A 21,493-nucleotide genomic window follows, 5' to 3' on the forward strand; every position below is an offset into this window, starting at 1 on the left:
AGATGAGCCATCCCATGTTTCAATGAATCCAGAAACAATATGCAGTAAAATGTATAAAGTTGGTTGATCTTAACATTACAGCAACCATGTAATGTTTTGGATTATGTGTGGTAGCTGTAGCTGAAACTGTAGCCTAGTGAATGAACTACAAACAAAACTCAAATTATGTGTGAAGTGAGCTCCTGATATAATGATTTGTGTGTCTGAGGGGAAGTAGATCATTGTATGGTGGTATCACATGTCGGGTAAGGTACATTTTTTTATTGATGAAGCACCTTTCGGAATAAAAGTTAAAAAGTGCTGCACAATAAAATAATCTAATCGTTATATACAGGGGCGGCCGTAGCGGAGGAGGTAGAGCGTCCGCTTGGGAACCGAAAGGTTCCCAGTTCGATCCCGGGCTCCCCTAGAGTTGGTGTCAACGTGTCTTTGAGCAAGACACTGAACCCCTAATTGCAGTCTGCACCAGTTTGGAGGACAGGTCTGTCTTGGATCATGCAGCCAAAAAATACATATTTCTTTAAAAGTGATTGTACACCACATGGCTTTTGTATTCAAAACATATAGTTTTACAAAATCCTATTCTTTGAAGATTATCAAATGGAATAAAAGAAAAACGAACAAACACAGAAAACATTTTTCACATTGCCTAGGAAGAATGTTTTTGTTCCTAAGAGGAGTATACAAGAATCTTGTATGCATTGTTTCATGAAAGTTGTATTTCTGGTGGTGATAATGCAAAGTGTGAAAAGTGAATGATGAATGAACTTATTTTATTTAAAAAATGTTTTTGAAGGATCTCTAATAGACCACCTACCAAAACTAAAATCAAGCTTGTGAAAACATGCAATTGATGTCAATGTTTGTATTTTATTCCCACTTTTATTCCCACTTCCAATTACTGTGTGTACGACACAGTAATTGTCTCTCACACCCACGTACACACTTCATTCTGGCACTCAGACACATACTGGACATTCTCCTTTCACATAGGCCTACTGTATAGCCTACGCCTACAGTATTGTCACTCATACACAAATTCTCCTTTCGCTTAAATAGTCTTTCACTTGCAATATTTTGACTTACACATACAATCTTACATTTCACCTATTAGAAATGTGATTGGACGTGTGTGTAAGAATGAAAAGCAACAGGTGCATAGGAGAAGACCAAACGGGGAACTGAAGGGTCTTTAAAGGACAACTTTGTTCTTTTACAACAAGGGTTCATATTTTAGATTGTACAGTAATTAGAGAAAAGAACAAGTGAGTTAAAATGTTTTCATTTGCTTCGTTCTATTGTTTTATCGCGTTCACCGTGCTAAAATGTGGGGCATGCGTACGCATGCGGGCACGCGTACAAGTGGCTAAATAATGTCTTTTTAGACATAATAAGCCAGCAGTTTCTTTATTGCTATTTACAGTAACACTTCTAGCCCCCATAAGTCACATCCAACCTGGGCTTATTCTGTGTAAAATGACATATTTAGCCAGTTGTACACATGCCCCCAACCACTGAAATAAGAATCTCTAAAACAATAGAAAGAAGTAAATGAAAACATTTTAACACTCATCTTTTATATTCTTTAACTCAGTCGGTGCCATATTTATAGTGGGATGACCTCTTATATTGCCGGTTCGCCAACAAAGGGTTAAAAAAATAGTGTGCACGCTGGTGCACACATTCGTGCACAGATCATGCACTATGCATGTGCATGCTTTTCACAGCTTTCAAACAAAAAAATCTGCTTGGAAATCCGTTCAGGCATTCAGGAGAAAGGAGCCCTTATGTTTTCTTCAAATGTAAACAAACATGGCTGCCATGTTTGAAAGATGGGGTTGGTATGGGGGTTAAACATGCAATTTCGCGATCGCGATCATGCCTAGTACACTGTTGGAGGTCCAAAAAAAAAAATTTCAATTTTTTTTTTTTTTTTTAAGACGTTTTAAAGACGTTTTTATCATAGAAACTTCTTTTTTGGCAGGGTATGAGTACAATCTAAAATATGAACCCTTGTTGTAAAAAACTAAAAGTTGTCCTTTAAATGCAAAACATTCTTAGTTGCATTTGAAGACCGTGTGCGGGAGCTTTTTTTGTTGGTAAGAATGAAAATGTGAGAGAAAATACTTTGTGAATGGAGAAGGCCTGAGCGTGACTGTGAGAGTGAACGGTGAATGGAGAATGTTGGGAGGGGGAGAAAGGCCCCAGTATTCTATGACCATTGCTTTAACCAATACACTTATAGGACTAATAAGTTGAAAATGGATGCATTTATTCTTAAAGTACAAAAGGTAAAATTGTGTCAAAATTGTTGCATTGCAGGCCTAACAGGAAAAAAGACCCCAGGGGACATTTGACCCAAAATTAATTCATAGAGGTTGAATTCCACATTAAGGTGTAAAAATGTATTTAACCACCCCATCTTGGTCATTTGGTACTCTGACCATCTTTGCAATGCGTCTGACTATGCATGAAAATGATAGTCTTCATCAGTAACTAAGTACCTTTACTTAAAGGAGCTATAGTCAACTTTTTCTTGAAAAACGGATGCTAAAATAAAAATAATGTTTCGAAAATATTTTATAAAAAATAAGCTTCATATATGTGTTTCTATTCAAAAATGACCACAAAAAGCGTAAAATAATGATAAAATAATCATTTTGGCCATTGTCAGACCGACACTTTGTTTACATTCTAGTCTATAGACTAGGATGTAAACAAAGTGTCAGCCCTACAATGAAAAAGTTGACTATAGCTCCTTTAAGTACTGTACTTAAGTACAATATTTAGGTATTTGTACTCTCCTTGAGTATTTCCAATTTCCACTACATCTCAGAGGCAAATGTTAAGTACATTTTTATGCCAGTACTATTGTACTTTTACTCAAGTATATTTTGATTTCCTGACTTTTACTTATAACAGAGTATTTCTATATTGCAGTATTGATACTTTTACTTACTAGTAAAATATTTGAGTAGGCTACTTTTTCCACCACTTAAGTCATCATCATGACATGTCATTTGGACAAGTAGCAACCTGTCGCCACGCGAGGGCGCCGTTGTTAAGCAAATAAGGGCTCGGGCAGTCCTCATCAGTGATTTCAGAAGAGTTAATTGCAAAGAAGGAAATACTTAATATTTAGTAAGCTACGATTCTTAGTCACACACGAAAATAACCGTTTAGGGCCTATAGCCCTACCTTACAATATAATACTGCAACACATGTGCATTTCTATACCACATTTATTTTGTTTCCCCACAGTTAGGCCTATCATAAAAGTAGTCATAGCAACATTGTTGATGGTTACAGTGTCAGTGTAACAAAAAGCTGGCCTACTGTTGATTCTCCGATTAAGATGGATTCTCTTGACCCTCGTCTAGCACTTACTGAACTCCAAGAACGAATTAGGTCTTTGACTGAAGAAAATGTAAGTGAACTGTGCTGCTCCAGTAGCCTACTTGAATATGGTTCTCCCTACGTTACTGCATTATGATAGCTTTCTTAGAAGAAAGATGTTGGACTAGACTAGACATGTCATAGTGTGAACCAAAAACACATGTGGTTTCAACCATTGTCATTGTCAAATGCTTCAGAAATGCAACTAATTATAAATGTATCTATTAACTACAAACAGATACAGTCATGCAGATACTAGTCTAGTAAATCTAGGCAAAAAATACACTCAGGTTGGACAAAATAGTATTATTTAGTTTTTCAACTGATTCTGACAGGAAATTAGGTCTACTAGCCAGGATAAAAAAAATCTACCCTGATCTGCTCGTGGCAAATAGGCCTACCCACAGCGGCCAAATCAAGTTGGGCTCCCATCAACTTTCTATACAGGAGGACAATACCCAGAAAAAAAAATCTGCTTTAAGAAGGATGCTTTAAGGCGACGGTTAAGTGATGAAAAGTGATGAGTCATCACCTTTTGTGGGCGTTTTCTGGGGCCAATTAATGTTTTTTGTGCAAAACAAATGCTTGCAAATGAATTCAGAATCATGGCAAACCCCTAGTTAGACCCCTCACATCCTACTTAAAGCAGATTTTTTTGTTTCTGGGTATTTTCCTCCTGTATAGAAAGTCGATGGGAGCCCAACTTGATTTGGCCACTGTGGGTATTTGCCATGAGCAGATCAGGGTAGATTTGTTTATCCTGGCTAGTAGACCTAATTTCCTGACAGAATCAGTTGAAAAACTAAATAATACAATTTTGTCCAACCTCTGCCAACAAGCTTCTATGACTGCTTGTGTCTGCTTCAAACCATGTAGGGTCAGTTGCGTGACAAACATGAAGTCCTTTTTACCAAAGTGGGCTACCTGGAGAGCAGATTAGCCCACATGGCTGCTTCCAAGACAGACCTGTCGTCCAAGCTGGTTCAGAGCGAAGAGGAGAAACTGAAGGTAGGCCTATAGCTATATCCTCACTTCATGTATTGTAAGTATAGCCTTACCATTTCTGCTCCCAGAGGAATTAATCATCCATTACTAATGTTTCAGATATCTAAGGAACTTGTGGAAGTCAAAATCGAGACCAATAAACTCAGAGAGCACTTTGAGGAGGAGACCTTTGTATTGAAAAACAAGGTGAATATCTACTTTACTTAGGCCTATGATCCAAAAGGCTTTTATATGATTTATTATTGTTGTTGCTGCTGTTGTTAGTGTGGTTGGCTACAGGGCAACCACAACCAGACTATATAATCCTTGTCCAGCTATTATTATTTCATCTAGAGTAACCCTAAAAGTCCATTGAGTTCAATGTCCCTTTTCTGATTGGGCGACATGACATCACAATATAACTAGAAATATGTTTTCCTACGAAACAAGTGTGGGCTCGCTCGTGACTATTCTACAGCGTGTCATGTGAAGCTCAACCAATACTCCACCAAATAACACCACTCCCAGATTTTTCACACTTCATTGGCTAAGGGCCCTGCCTTTGTACTGTCTGCGACAGAGTTTTTATTAATTGCACCAGCAGAGCGCGCAAGTACTACTTTCGGTGCCGTCTGTTTCCGGCCGACAGTACAAAGCAGGGCCTCCGGCCTTATCCAATGAGGGAGCAGCGTTCTTGGTGACATCACCACCAACAAGTGCGACCTGATACATACAGACCCACATACATACATACCAGGCCCGGATCTACCATATGGACACTTTGGGCACGTGCCCAGGGGCCCCTGGGCATCAAGGGCCCTCCAAGGTGGAAAAAAAAAGTTTTATTTTTTATTTTTTAATCAGAATGAAATAAATGATGTCCACCACTCCCTGAAACAAATGCTGTGAGAATGCTGCTGAAAAGTGCTGATTATGTTAAGTGCAATGTAGAATATTTCATGAAAGTCAAGTCAACTGATTAAAACTCTGCCGGGCCGCACTGAGCCAACTGCTGCTGCAGATGTTCTATTGGACCTACATGCCTACATATGCCTACAAAACATTTTGCGTGCACACAGGGGCCCCTTGGCGCTTCAGTGCCCAGGGGCCCTCTGAGGTGTTAATCCGGCCCTGATACATACAGAGAGCAGTGAACAGCACCAATCGCAGTAGTTGTGCGCTCTGCTGGCACACACGTATAGGCCATATATTGCCACGAGTGCACAAGGCACAAGTTGGCACCTCGACAGAGTGCAGTCTAGTTGTTATTATTATTATTATGTATGATTCATTAAAAAAATGCAGTTCCTCTAAAGTGCATAACATTTACTGTAAACAACGTAATATGTAATGCATAATGTAATATGTAATGCATAATGTAATATGTAATGCATAATGTAATATGTAATGCATAATGTAATATGTAATGCAGATTTTGAACCAAGAGGGCGTGATAGCAGAGCTGGGCTCGGAGCGAGAGGCTCTGCGCAGGGAGCTCCAGGCGGCCGAGGCTCGCCTGCAGCTGTCGGAGAAGAGCGGCGGAGACCTGAGGGACGAGTACGTGGTGCTGAAGAGGAACTACCTGGCTCTGGCCGAGGCCCACGACACAGAGGTGGGCTGTAAAGTAACTAAACCCATAATTAGGCCTGAACACATTATGACGCAATATTTTATGCTTTAAATATAAAAAAAATAGCAGATATACAAGCTCACAGCGCGGCACTCGGTGCCGCGCTGTGAGCTTGTATATCTGCTATTTTTGAAAAAGTCGTGAAAATGTGTGCAAATCTTTGAATATACTGTATGTATTTTCAAAGCGAACGGTTGTAACTCAAATTTTGCTTCTGGGTGGTCCCTGGAACTAAATATTTTGAGATGGGGGTCCGTGGCCAAATACATATCAGTTTGGGGGTCCTTCACATGAAAAGGTTTGAGAACCACTGACATAGTAGTCTCTCAAGAACAGACTAACTGAGCTCCAGTTAAGTGAAAAGGACCTTTTCTTTGACGATGGCTGGCCAGATTGCTGTCATAGAAACATAGGTTTTTTCCAAAAATCTTAGAAGGATTCAAAAGACACTTATAGAATCGGGTCAAAATTTGAATTTTCACGATTTTTCAAAAATAGCAGATATACAAGCTCACAGCGCGGCACCGAGTGCCGTGCATCTGCTATTTTTTAATATTTAAAGCATAACATATTGCGTCATAATGTGTTCAGGCCTAAATGGGTTCAGTACTGTACTTAGGCCTACACTTTTTAGTTATTTGTACTTTACTTGAGAATTTCCAATTCTTTGACTTCTACTCTGCTACGTCTCGGATCCAAATATTGTACTTTTCACTCCACTTCCATTTATTTGAAAACTGTAGTTACTAGTTACTCTGTAGATTGATTATTATTACAAAACATATTAACCACTTCAAATCTATGCACATTTCGGCCATTTGAAAATAGCCGATCAACAAGCTCACAATGCGTCGCGACGCATTGTGAGCTTGTAGATCTGCTATTTTCGAAAGATTTGTATACATTTGAAAACTTGAAACGGGACAGTCTGCATAATGAGCACTTTTACCTTTGGTAGGTACTTTAAGTACATTTCGATGCCAATATGTTTGTAGTTTTACTCAAGAAAACTTTGAATTCCGGACTTTTACTTGGCGCAGAGCACATTGCATTTTACTACATTTTCTTAAAAAAAGAAAACGTTTTAAAAAAAGAATGTGACTACTTTTTTCCACCCCTGGAGGTGGCCCACGGTGAGGAGCTGAGCACAGAGCTGCTGGGCCTGGCCCAGACCCAGGACGCCCTCCGCAGGCAGCTGGAGGAACAGCAGCAGAGCGCCAGGGTCTCCACCCAGGGTCTGCACGGGGAGCTGGACCGCGTCAGGGCCCTGGTCAGCCGCATGTCACACAGCAGAGTCAAGGTTAGAACAGAACAGAGGCCGTCGTTTCAGGAAGAAATAGCAGGGTGGCAAAAAAGAAAAAAGGGTTGTCACCATTTCTAAAATAGTTGATCTACTTGTAGAGCAACTGTTTTTGATATTTTTTGGGGGCGAAAAGGGGAATATATATCTTGTTCTACAATGACATTCCCAAAATTGGGATACCACGTTTAAATTGGTTAATAAATTAATGTTTGCATACAATAAAAGGCTTGGACTGGCATCAGTTGCGATGAAATCAGATTAATCTGCAAAAACAATTGGGGACAATAGCCTATGCATAAAATAACTGAATTTGCTGGTAGTATATTTAGTATATTTCCTACTGTAATCTTCTGTAATTGAAATTGCAAGCTTAGACATGTGTTTTTGTTGTTGTTGTTGTTTGACAGCCAGAGGACCTGGCAGCATTGGATCAAGAGCGAAAAAGTATGGAGAAAAGTGTGAGTTTTTTCTCTTGCTGGATATAAAAAAACAGAGCTCAAATGACACAGTGGTCAGTCAGCAAGCTTCAAATGCATTTCAGTGGTAGCCTAGCCCTAGCCAAACTCATATGCTCAAGTCACCAGCCTCTTATTTATGTTTTATCATGAATATTATAATATGATTTAATGTTATTATTTATTAGCTGCTTGGAAACCAGGATGAGATCAAGGTCATGTTGGAGAAGATAAAGAAGAGCTACGAGGAACAGCAGGAGAAACTGGAGGAGAAAGTGTGAGTTGGAAATAAAAGTCTATTATCATTTACTTTTAAACATATGACACAGAGCGGATTCCCCATGCAATCTAGAAAGTAACGAGGTATTCAGCGCTATGCAATTTGTGAGTGTTTTGTGGCAGTGGCAGTTTTGTGGCAGTGGCAGTGTTGATTTCGTCGACTAAAACTATGACGAAAAATGTTTGTCGACTGCATTTTATTCACTGACGAAAACGAAATCTAAACGAAAAATAAAAACTCAGCTTTGATGACTAAAACTAAGACGAAATATATTGACGATTTCGTCAACAAAATAAAAACTAGACTAAAACGTTAGGGAGGGACTAGTGGAGAAGAGAGTCATTTTTGGTTTGGTTGCTCTCAGGTGTTCGGCTAATTCTCAGCACACAACCAAGTGTAAAATCAGTCATTACGATGCTATCAAGGCCTTGCCTGACTGCGAGCGCCAGACATCTCACACTACGTTTCACTTCGGGATGAGAGTCTGAAATTGAGGGCAGACATTCTATTTCGGCGGGGGGGGGGGGGGGGGGGCTAAAGCCTATTGACGTCACACACACACACATACACACACACACACACACGCGACGGCGACGTGGCGTGACATTGCAAAAATACGTTATTTCTCATAACATATTATATGTCTGCATGTTTACGTTAGTGCAAAATGGTATTAAAACGTGAAGAAACTGCACTATTTCATAGTTTATTAAAATAATACGAGTCGAGTCTGACTCCGCCATGACAGTTTTCACGGACCAATCAGAGTCCACTAGACTCTCACGTGGGCAGAGGACACCAATCAGAGTCCACGAGCGAGTCTCACGTGAGCTCAAGAGCTCTGTTTGGAGGGGGCTGGGACCGGAGCAGCCACACACGTGCCCCAAGCATACAACCCTGATTGGTCCATTCAATGCGCCCGCTCTTTGGGCGCTTTCGAAATAGATTAAAATGTGTGCAGCTTCAGTCCACACTACACACCACCCACCAGCAGGGGGTGGTGATGTGCGGACTGAAGTGTCAGGCTAATCAAGGCCTGCCAAAATACATTTCAGTTGACTAAATCAACTTAGTAAGGGGAACATAAGAAAATCTGCAAAGTAAATCGTTACCAAGAAATTTCTTCACCACTGTGTTTCTAAAGGTGTGTAATAATATGTACTAAAAGGTTGAAATTCAACTCCCGGGTGAAACCTCATAAAAAATGATTTGTGTTTGTGTCCCATTAACTTTACTATACAGATACAAAATACAAAAAATAAATATGCTTTAAGTAGCATGTGAGGGGTCAAACTAGGGTTTTTTCATGATGCTGAATCCATTGCAAGCATTGTTTTGCACGAAAAACATTCCGTGGGCTACAAATGGCCCCTACAAAACGGTGAAAAGTGATGATTCGTCACTAAACCATCGTTTTGTGGGTCTGTTTTTAGCCCAAGGAATGTGTTTCATGCAAAACAAATGCTTGAAATGGATTCAGCATCATGAAAACCCCCTAGTTTGACCCCTCACATGCTACTTAAAACACAAATCAGTTTTTTTATGAGGTTTCCCCCGGGAGTTGAATTTCAACCTTTTAGTACATATTATTACACACCTTTAGAAACACATTGGTGAAGAGATTTCTTGGTAACGATTTACTTTGCAGATTGGTCAAATATCTTATAAAATCCCCTTACTAACTGTAGATTTAGTTGCCTAAAATGAGTGTTTTGTCAATGAAAATTAGACTAAAACTAATACTTTTCAGGTGACTAAATTATGACTAAAACCAAATGACATTTTATTAAAAAGACTATGACTAAAACTAAATCAAAATTTGCTGTCAAAAACAACACTGCCGTCTTTGGAATCCGAAGGTTCCAGGTTCGATTCCCGGCTCCTCCTGGCTTAGTGTCGAGGTGTCCTTGAGCGAGACACTCTGAACCCCTAACCGCTCCCAATGAGCAGGTTGGTTGCCTTACATCTTGAGGTGAATTAGATATTATTATATTTTCATGACCCTGAGACACAGCTGCTGGTAGAGACGAGGGAGGATGGGTACTACATACTGTAGTGGCCTCCCTTGTTTTATGGCTGTGTGAAAGAGATAAGGTTCGGGGCTTTTAATGAGCTCTGCAGAGAAGAATGTGCGATGTTTTGTTTTAGCCAATTAAGAATGAAAGGTTAGAGGAGAGCAAGTCAGTCCATCTTTTTGCCTTGCTGGAGCAACATGTCTGATGTGTGAATGTTACAGTGCTGTAAATAGTTTTTATATCATTTTATATTGCATCTGAGTCAAAGTGAACTGATCTTTTGAGAGTCTTCAGTTCCACTGGGCTTTAGTCATGAAGTCCATGAATTAAGTAGGATGTCCACGTCAATGGTGTCAATGGTTGAGTGGGTGAATGTGAAATACATTGTAAAGGGCTTTGGAGAAAAGCACTATATAAAGGTAAATTTAACATTTACCATTAGCTTCACATGTGGGAACCGGTGGGAACACACTTAATTATCTCTCTGTGGGTCGGATTCTGTGGTTCACGACTTGAGAACCGTCCATTCTATGCACATGACTGACCGTGTGAGCTGAGCTGTGATTGGTCTACTATTGTGGGAACAGAACTAGATAGAAAGGTACAGAGATATACAGACAAACAATGTTCTAGATGGCTATAGGGCCCTTCGGTGCCACGCCATAAAATAACAAATAAACCAAAGAGCAGCTAGGATGCCCCCTCACTAAGGCCCTTCAACAACAGTGATTGAGACGATGTAAGCTAGCTTACCATCATTATCTTGTAATAATTATCATCCAGTTCATCACACAGGGTCGGGAAGATTACATGCAAAAGGTACATGTTACCAATTACCCGCACGTGATTGTATTCCCGGAGCATAATAACTCACACAATCTGATTACTTTCAGTAAATTTAGGATTATTTCATTTAACAGTGTACAGCAGGGGTCGGCAAACTTTTAGACATGAAGACATGACGTTTTATTTTCTTGCTATAGTCAGTGTGCCATATCAATATAAAATATTCCAACACATCTTTTAGCGGAGAAGAGAGTCATTTTTATGTTTGGTTGCTCTCAGGTGTTGCATGCTGAAAAAGCTCACAACGTGTCGCAGCGCTTGTAGATCGGCTATTTTCAGATCGCCTATTTTCAGCACACAAACGCATCTTTTTTTTCCTTCTTCTTTTGAACAATCTTCTCTCACATCAGGATGTAATGATCATTAGACTCGGGGAAATAACTCGCCTATCTCCCAGACTCCCTCCCCAGTTGGAGTTCAGAGTGCAGGATGAGTGCAGGATGTCATTTGCAAGATGTGAGGGGTCTTGATTTTATTGTCATTTTCTTTCATTCAAAAATAAAAATCCTCTCCCTCACAGTCATGCCAGTGTGCCAGTGATCACCCTCTTCTGTGCCATTGTTGGCAGCAGTGTCTAAGGTTGCCTACCTAGTGGGAGAAATATGTAACAAAAATAGTTTAATGTGTTCACTTCCGGCAGAAAGCGTGAAAATTTGCACCTAAGGGTATTTTTGTGTGCCGAATTCAAAAATTGTCCCAAGCACTTTTCCCATGGGATCTGGTGGCTCTAATTCACTTAACCATACTAGGGAAAAAAGACCCCCCAAAAAATCTTCCTTAATTAGCATGTGAGGGGTCTATCTAGGGGGTTTTCATGATTCTGAATCCATTGCAAGCATTTGTTTTGCACAAAAAAACATTCCTTGGGCTAAAAATGGACCCTACACAACTGTTAAAAGTGATGACTCATCACTAAACCATAGTTTTGTGGGGTCCATTTCTTGCCCAAGGAATGTTTTTTGTGCAAAACAAATGCTTGGAATGGATTCAGAATCATGAAAACCCCCTAGATAGACCCCTCACATGCTACTTAAAGAAGATTTTTGGGGGGTCTTTTTAAGTGAATTAGAGAAAAGTGAATTTGAGAAAAGTGCTTGGGACCGTCAATTTTTTAATTCAGCGCACAAAAATACCCCTAGGTGCAAATTTTCACGCTTTCTGCCGGAAGTGAACACCTTTTTCACATATTTCTCCCACTAACCCCTGGTGTACAGTATATCTCTGTTACCAATTGTATAACCCTCCTGAACCCAACACTGCCCACACACATCTGCTGTGTGGTTTCTTCCCCCCTTTGATTTCTGTTCCATGGCCTCTCTCTCTCTCTCTCTCTCTCTCTCTCTCTCTCTCTCTCTCTCTCTCTCTGTGCGTCTGATGTGGTTGTCTGGGGTTCCTCCTGTGATGTGGCTGTCATTGGGGCATGGTCACCGCTCTGTTGTGGTCCTGGCCATGCAGGGTGGCCATGGCTAAAGAGCAGTGGGACAACAGGAGAGCCATACACACCACCCAGCAGAAGCTGTCGGAACAGAGCACGGTGAGCGCACCAATCCCCTGCCACACACTTAACTCAGTGGTAGTTTAATGCCAAGGGCGTAAAGAAATCTGCATTTTAAAGAGGTGGTGCCATGGTTTTGTACTTTTTCCGTTTTGTATGTGTCTATTAGGGCATTCACGAATAGTGATTTTTAGTATTCGAATTATTCGACCTCAAAGTATTCGAATAGTCAAATATTCTACAGGACTGTCAAACTGTCAAATATTAAGTAAGCAAGAGGCGAACATTGTGAAAATAGCAGATCTACATGCTCACAACGCCTCGCAACGCGAGGCGTTGTGAGCATGTAGATCTGCTATTTTCACAATATTTGTCTTCGGAACCGAGTCACATTAAATGTAGTACCTACAATTCCAAGTGCTTCTCAGGGTGGGGGTCCCCAGTTTAAATATGTTTATTTAGGGGGTCACGGGCTAAAAAGGTTTGAGAACCCCTGGTATAGAGCATTAACAAATTCATCCACCAGGGGCATTGACAACTCATTCTTATGACTTACTATCTTGCCAAGCTTTATAAACTATATATTTTTTAAAGAGAAAACAATAAAAAAAAAAAAAAAAAAAAAAAAAAATCGACTTTGGTGAACAACGTTGAATAGTGACTTTGATATTCGAATATTCGAATATTTGGTGAATGCCCTAGTGTCTATGGAGTTAACATAACTCTAATAGAACCCCAGGTGTGGTTATAATACGCAAACATGTCTTCCCTGTGTATATTTGGTTACTTCCTGAAAGCTGAAAGTCTCTTGAGTCAAAAGGCCCAATTGAAATACACTGATGTAATGACATCACATCATCCCCTTCCCTTTTTACCATTCAACAACACTGTGGGTGTGGCTAACTTCACCAGTCACCAGTAACCTCGCATCACCAGATTTTCCACCTCGGAGGAAAGCCTGGTATTCGTTTACAACGGGCCGTTTGATCCGGTCTAGGCGTGGCCTAAACCAGAAACCAGCAGAAGTCACTTTGTTTCGGTCCCCCCCGTTTGTTTCCCCACTCCCCATTTAAATGCTAGAGAAGTGTAGTCTTGCCAGTCACTGTGAGTTGGACTAAAAGATGGATATACCAAACTTAAAAAAAAGAAAGAAAAAAAAAAAAAAGAAGCAAAACAAGGCCGCATCAAGGGTTTTATTGGGTAGGCCCTAAAACTATGTCATTGAGTGTGGGGAATAGGCTCTATGCATATACTCCATTTTGTTCTACTTCCGGGTGTCTTTCGACTTCCTTCACAGGTGTTACCGATGATACTAATGAAGGGTCTGTTCCATTCTGGTCAAACAGAGTCAGGGTGCTGATATTGTGCATGTTGGCTCACTGGAAACACTCTGCTACACCAGTGGGTCTCAAAGTGTTCTTGAGTGGTTTCCAAATGTCCCCATACAGGTGTGTAACTCTGAGAGTGTACAAATGGAAGAAAATGGACCCGTTTGGGTCCATTTGATTCCATTTGTTGATTCCATTTGTATAGAGTTATGGGGGTCCTTGAAATTAAAGAACCACTGTACAATAAATCAAACAGACCCTTCATTAGTATCATCAGTAACACCTGTGAAGGAAGTCAAAAGACACCCGGAAGTAGAACAAAATGGTGTATATGCATAGAGCCTATTGTTTGGGTTAAAACTATTTCCGTTTTGGTAGTTCCGGCCAAAGTGTAGTCCGTCCAGGACTACAAAAAGACGTACTGTAGGCGGTTTCCGCTCCCGACCAGATCAAAAGCCCGAAATAAGAAGCGATCCCAGGCTAGGTCACCAGGGTTGCGAATGCGATGCAACTCATTATTATTAAGTGTGCCTGCTATGCAATAGCAGAACACTTATTGTAATCCGCCATACTTAAGTCAGTCAGTCAGTCAGTAAGTAAGTAAGTAATGTTCTTGCAAATTTCTGCTCGTAATAACTGCCGCACAATTTACGCCACCGCCGCAATATATACATCAAAACGTGCGGCTCGGCCGGGAATGGTGTGCTATTACTTTTCTTTCCGATCCGCGTTACCATTGCGACGTAATTCGCAAAAAACGACGCCAAAAAACCCCATTCACTTAGAATGGGGGAAATTTCGGCACGTAATAACTGCCGCACGATTTACGCCACCCCCGCAATATACACATCAAAACGTGCGGCTCGGCCGGGAATGGTGTGCTATTACTTTTCTTTCCGATCCACGATACGATTGCGATGTAATTCGCAAAAAACGACGCCCAAAAACCCCATTGACTTAGAATGGGGGACTCCGAAAAAAAACCAGAAACTTTGGCGCCACATAACTCTGCCATACTTTTGCCTAGCAACGTGATTTAAACTTTAAAATGCACACACAACTTTGGTCTTTTTCCGGCCAATAGGGATGAGCTGTAATTGATTAAGCCCCGCCCCCTCTGTAACAGGAAGTGCCTCTATAACTCATGAACCGTTTGTCGTACAGACTCGCGGCTGGTGTCATAATTTTTTTTTTTCTCAAATTTTTTTTTTCTCAATTTTTTTTTCTCAAAAATTTTTTTTTCTCAAAAATTTTTTTTTCTCAAAATTTTTTTTTTCTCAAATTTTTTTTTTCTCAAAAATTTTTTTTTCTCAAAAATGTTTTTTTCTCAAAAAAAATTTTTTCTCAAAATTTTTTTTTTCTCAAATTTTTTTTTCTCAAAACTTTTTTTTTCTCAAAAATTTTTTTTCTCAATTTTTTTTTCTCACATTTTTTTTTTCTCAATTTTTTTTTTCTCAAATTTTTTTTTTCCTCAAAAAAATGTTTTTTTCTCAAAAAACTTTTTTTTTTCTCAAAAAACTTTTTTTTTCTCACAAAACTGTCGTTAAAGTGCGACCCGTGATAACGGCCAAAAATGCGCCAAAACGCCACTAATTAGTCGAAATGGCTGACTTCCTGTTTGGTTTCTGATTGGCTGCTGGCCTTGTGACGTGGGTAGAGCTGCGAGTCCTTAAACTTAATTGGGGCCTATTTCGCCAAACAGGAAGTGCCCCTCACCAAACAGGAAGTGACCCGTTTTCTCGTGAACCGTTTGTCGTACAGACATGTGGGTGGTGTCATATGAAGAACAATAATGTTAACGTTTATGCAAAAAAATGCTAATGTTAATAACGCTAATGCTAACACCAACCGCTACACAAGGTTGCACAGACTTAGCGAGCTGCAGGCACACTTAAAATTTCTTAGAAATTTTCTTTTCTAGTTTTTTAAATATTTCTATACTTTTAGAAACTTGAAATGAGACATTCGACATAATGAGTACTTTTTCTTTTGGTACTTCAAATACATTATGATGCCAATACTGTACTCAAGTACATTTTGAATTACAGACTTTTACTTGCAACCAAGTATTTCCATATTGCAGTATTGATACTTTTACTTAAGTAAACATTTTGAGTACTATGGTGAAGCAGCTTTCTGCTTCTACGGACCGACAGCTTGGAATAAACTCCCACTACACCTGAGACAGGCAGCCTCTGTGGATAGCTTTACGGTGCTATACAAATAAAGTTTTATTATTATTATTATTATTATTATTTCTTTATCCACCACTGTTAGCCTTCCACCAGAGACAGTCTAATGTAGGGCCTAATTAATCTGTTGCCTGTATGTTTCCGATGTAGGCCCTAATGTGCTCCCAGAGCCAGCTAAAGGAGGTAGAAGAGGAGAACTCCAAACTGCAGCTTCAAGTCAAAGAGCTCAACGAGGAATACCGCACAAGACTGGTGTGCTATTTACAGGACTTAGCTGTAAGCACCACAGCGTATGCACACACACACACACACACACACACACACACACACACACACACACACACACACACACACACAAACAACACACTAGGGATGGGACGATAAGCGATATTATCGTTTATCGTGATAAAGAACACTCACGATAATCGTATCGTGGAGATTTAATTTATCGTGATATCGTCCTCCGTCATGCACTGGCATCAATTCACCTTTTATTTGCCGAGCTCCATTTAAACCCTCTATAATTGGTAAAAGGTACTTATAATATACTGTACATACTTGATACAGTCTTTTTTCACTCACTATAAAATGTCTTTTGCGACGCGTTGTGAGCTTGTAGATCTGCTATTTTTTGGCAAATGTTCCGCCCCAAGGTAATGGATTTTGATTATCGCGATAATATTGTGAATCACGATTTCTTTTGTCACAATAATCGTGATATGACATTTTCACATCGTCCCATCCCTAGCACACACACGCACACACACACACACACACACACACACACACACACACACACACACACACACACACACACACACACACACACACACACACACACCCCATCCCGGAAAGAAGCCGTCAGACCTCCAGCGGCGGTTTGCTGGTTACGTTTCCCCCAAACCCCTAAACACATGCACGTTTCGTCCCTCACAGTATATGTCCGCCGCCCAGCCTTTTTCAACCCACAGCCGTCACAAACCCCAGAAAACATCTGCGTCGTGTCTTTCTTCCAGGAGTACGTGGACGGCTTGGGAGCGGAGGCCGGGGGGAAGGGCCCCCCCGCCGAGCGGGGGAAGACCCGGGCCTTTGTGGACAGCATGCTCCAGGACGTGCGCTCTTCCTACAGAGCCCGGGAGGAGCAGCTCGCCACGGCCGCTCGCTCCTACAAGAAGAGGCTGCAGAGGACCACCAGGACGCACCACGCCCTGCTCATTGCATACAGGTGGCGCTTCCTGGAAAGCCTGGGCCATTGTTGCACTTTTACTCCACTGCAATAGGCTATATACACTTCCTTCAGAGGTGTTACCATACTAGTAAGACACCTCAGGGTGACTTGCGACCTCAGGGTGACATGCGACCTAAAGGGCGAGGTTGATTCTTGGCCATCTGGCCAGTGATGTATATGGGACCAGTTACTCATACATGGAGACCCCTTCATGATAGTTATGTCGAAACATGCCCATATATGGACATTACCAAATATGGGCATTCCCATATGTCCTTAATATTGATAACATAATATCCTTAATAATGTCCTTAATATTGACAATATAGGAATCTCCATATATGGGCATTAAACGTACGTTAATTAGTAATGCCAAGCAGGGCCTTGGTGAGTTAGGGCCTTGGTTTGATGCCTTTGGATCTCCATATATGGGCCATATTTGGTACCCTAACATTCTCTTTCTTCTTTTTCTGGGAATGACCATATATGGACTTTTATACCCTGAGAAATCTCGTAGCTTGTCTGACTGTCAGTACCTTTTTATGCCCATATATGAGTCATTCTGTACCACATCACTGTGACTCACTGACATCACACTGACATCACTTCCTGACTGTGACTCACTGACATCACACTGACATCACTTCCTGTACAGCCGGACGGACAGACAGACAGACAGTCAGACAGACAGACAAGCGACAAGGTTTTTCAGGGTATAATGCGACCTTCGGTCGCAACAACTAATGAAGGCTCTGTTCCATTCTGGTCAAACAGAGTCAGGGTGCTGTAATATTGTGCATGTTGGCTCACTAGAAACACTCTGCTACACCAGTGGGTCTCAAAGTGTGGTCCCTCACAGGGACCCTCATGGTTCCTTGGGGGTTTCAAATGACCCCTTAGAAGGTGTTACTCTTGAGAGTGTTCAAATATGGAACCAAATGCAGCCGTAAAAGGTTTGAGAACCACTGTGCTACATGAAATGGAACAGAGCCTTCATTAGTATCATTGGTAACACCTTTGAAGGAAGTGAGAAGACCATCCAACTTCTCTCCAAAATGGCTGCTGTGCATAGAGCCTATTGTTTGAAAACGTACTTTGTCGGTTTTAATCGTTATGGCAAAACATGCATTCACCACCATTTCATTTTCAAAAGATTAGTGTACATTTGAAAACTTGGGACTGGGACATTCAGTATTTTGCTACCATATTTTTAAACCATTACTTTTGTACTTTTACTCAAGTAAATTTTGAATTCCAGACTTTTACGTAAGGGTATGGTCACCAAACTACCTATGAGAGTGGGTTTCCCATTCTGCCAATGCATTTCAATGGGAACAGAGCCGTTTCCTGCCAGTAGGGGATTTCTACCCCAAAAAATCCATTCTCATTGAAATGCATTGACGGAATGGGGAATCCACTCTCATAGGTAGTTTGGTGTGACCGTGCCCTAACATGGTATTTCTGCGTAGCAGTATTGATACTTTTACAAAAGTATCAATACTGTATCAACTAAATTGAGTCATGTAAACACAGATCACTTTCAGTGTCCAAACTGTCCATGCAAACAATTGAGTACTGGGCCCTGATTGGTGCCCCACAACTTCGGGGACAGCTAAATCCAATCACAACCGAGCGGAGCTAGACTAATCGGCAGAGGGCTTCTTTTGTGATATACACTGGCAGATTTGTCTGGTTTCCAGGCTAATGTGGACATACTGCAGCAGAGCCATAGCAACACTGCAGACATCCGGGGGCGTCAATTGGGTATGGCAAGGGTATGCAGCTGCCATACCCAGGGGGAGAATAAAAGTTACTTTTAAATATGAATCCATGAATCCATCTCTTTGTGCTGGTTATTATGTTGTTAAATTACATTAAAATAACTACAAATGCAAAATGTTACAAAATGGTCACTTTAACAAGGTATTATGATTATATTCTGCACACTTTTATTCTCCCCATCTTGACAAAATGGTATATTCCCAGGTTCCGCAGGTCAGGTTCCGTAGGTCAGCTGCACAGGTGCAATTCATTATTGTTAATTGTGGCACGTTTACTAACATGCCAAGTTTAGCTGCGCTTGAACAACTGTTCCAGGCTGCCATATCCAGCCCAAGAAACCGTAGAAACGGGGGGAAAAAATAGAATGTACTTCTATTAAAATAAATGTATCATGCCTGTTGCTAAGGTATGGCAACATGACTGGTTTCTTGAACTGACGCCACTGATACCCTTCTCCCCCCTCCGCTTTAGGGTCCAGAGGGAGCAGATCTTGTCCAGGCCGGAGGGCGGGCTGGACCCTGGCCCCCCAGAGGACCATTTCAGCCTGGACTCCAGTGAGCTGAAAGGCGAGGCGGAGAGGGAGGTGCAGCGGCTGCGGCAGGACAAGGCCAGGCTGGAGGCTCAGCTCCGAGCCGCCCAGGAGCAGGTAGGACAAGTAGGCGTCAATTGGGTATGGCAAGGTACGGCTGCGGCAGCTGCCGTACTTTGGCTACAGGGGAACAACATAAAATGTACTTTCTACCACTTTTTCTAGTCACATCATGTTCAAATACTGGATTCTGATTGGTTTAAAACAGTGGTAAATAGGCCAACAACCTTGAGTTGGACCCCAACTCAACCCCGCCCACTGTTGTGTTACAGTTGTAACATTTCCAAGATCAATGCAAGTTACAACTGTGTTTTCTTTCATTTATATGGTAGAAGTGGTAGAAAAGCAATTTACCATTCGAGGTAACTGGTAACACAACCCTGAAACAGTGGTAAATCAGCCAACAACCCACTCCTCTCATGGTAAATGGCTTACTCTTATAATCAATTCATCATGCCTGTTTGACTGGTGTTTTGCACGCGCGCGAAGCACCAGTCATGTTGCCATACCTTAGCTTTTGGCTGAACTGACACCACTGAGGTAGAATTCAAAAGACAGGCGGGCTGCTTTGAAGTTGACTGATCTCTCTCTCTCTCTCTTTTGTCTGCTGTTTGTTTGTGTTTGAAAGGGGTGGGGGGGTATTTGGTTTTCTTTTCAAAGAACAAAGACGATCTTATTAGGGAACAAAGACCATCTTAAATAATAAAGGCGGTATTTGTCTTGAAGGATTATAGGCTTTGTTGCACAGACTGTAAAACTCCCATTTGTTTTTGAAATGGCTCTGAATTAAGAAAACGTTCATTCCTCATGGCTTATGGATATTTTTTCATACCGTTGCAGTGGACTCTCTCTGTGAAATGTGACCTTCCCAACTGCCACCTCTTTAGTTTTGGTGCTGTGATAGGCTATATGTGTTGTTTGTATTTTGTGAAGATTAATAAATACACTAATTAATAAATACACTAATTAAATGTAATAAAGACAAAGAAAACATGAAACCACTCACCATCATCCCCTCCCTGATTATTATTTTACAGCACGCTGCCCCCAGAATTCCACTTCAAACAGTTGGCTTTCACAAGTGAGTATAGAATTTGTACACCCTTATCCAGTGGCTTTAGAAATGTATGTTTTTTAATGTATTGTAATTTGTACCTTTTAAAGTTTTTTATTAATGGGTTTTCGATTATTGTTTGGACCCAATGTTTTATACATTTGTGTCAATAAAGTAAACTAACTATCTAGCGTGCAGCCCAGGTTATACAGTATGATCAATATGTTTCAATCGGTGAAATCTCGCTGTTTCGACGTCCCATCATTTCGACTAAGGGTTAGGGGTTAGGTTTTAGGGTTAGGTTTAGGCATAGTTTTACTGAGGTTTGGGTTAGGTTTAGGCATAGTGGTTAACATTCACCAGGTTAGCATTCACCAGCGTTGGTAGGTTAGCATTTCACCAGGATAACATTCACCCACGTCGAAAAGATGTACCGTCGAAAAGATGCTATGTCGAAATTAAGGCTGGGCATTATATCAAAAAAAATATCAATATCGAGGCATCAACATGCGAGGTATACATATCAACGAAGACGGCTTGAAATGAGGTATTGGTGTATGTCAAATTAATTAACAGACACACTATGCATGCACGTAGCACATGCAAAAAAGCAGTCCATCTGTAACCAGGTGTGGTTATTTCAATAAAACCATGGTTGTAAAATGGAAATAAGGCATTTAATGTCATTGTTCTAGAGTATGTGTACTATGCAGTGTGCATGCATGGATATGATATTCATTATCTGGGTTAGGCAGGCAGTGGACCTAAAGCAGAAAAAACATTAAAAACTATAATGCAATTGTTTTTACTAATATTGTGAGTAATATCGATATCGAGGTATTCAACAACGCTATCGAATATCGCCCAGCCTTAGTCGAAATGAAGATTAACCCATTTAGGCCTAAAATTATTGAAT

At 40.8% G+C, this 21,493-nt stretch overlaps 1 protein-coding gene across 1 annotated transcript in view; it reads left to right on the forward strand.

Annotated features, from left to right (window-relative positions):
- Positions 1-238: 238 nt before the first annotated feature.
- ccdc78 (coiled-coil domain containing 78) overlaps positions 239-21,493 on the forward strand; it is a gene marked incomplete at both ends in the record, with an annotated part of 25,073 nt that continues 3,818 nt past the window's right edge. The window contains 12 exons of the mRNA XM_080747513.1: positions 239-250; positions 4,273-4,404; positions 4,501-4,587; positions 5,813-5,992; positions 7,134-7,310; positions 7,721-7,771; positions 7,957-8,045; positions 12,365-12,443; positions 16,075-16,200; positions 16,941-17,149; positions 19,406-19,580; positions 20,411-20,415. Of these exons, the coding sequence (XP_080603639.1) occupies positions 239-250; positions 4,273-4,404; positions 4,501-4,587; positions 5,813-5,992; positions 7,134-7,310; positions 7,721-7,771; positions 7,957-8,045; positions 12,365-12,443; positions 16,075-16,200; positions 16,941-17,149; positions 19,406-19,580; positions 20,411-20,415 (1,322 nt within the window). The remainder of the gene's footprint in view (positions 251-4,272; positions 4,405-4,500; positions 4,588-5,812; positions 5,993-7,133; positions 7,311-7,720; positions 7,772-7,956; positions 8,046-12,364; positions 12,444-16,074; positions 16,201-16,940; positions 17,150-19,405; positions 19,581-20,410; positions 20,416-21,493) is intronic.

The sequence above is a fragment of the Nannobrachium achirus genome (assembly GCF_963921795.1).
Source record: "Nannobrachium achirus genome assembly, chromosome: 18".
In the NCBI taxonomy this organism is placed as follows: domain Eukaryota; kingdom Metazoa; phylum Chordata; class Actinopteri; order Myctophiformes; family Myctophidae; genus Nannobrachium; species Nannobrachium achirus.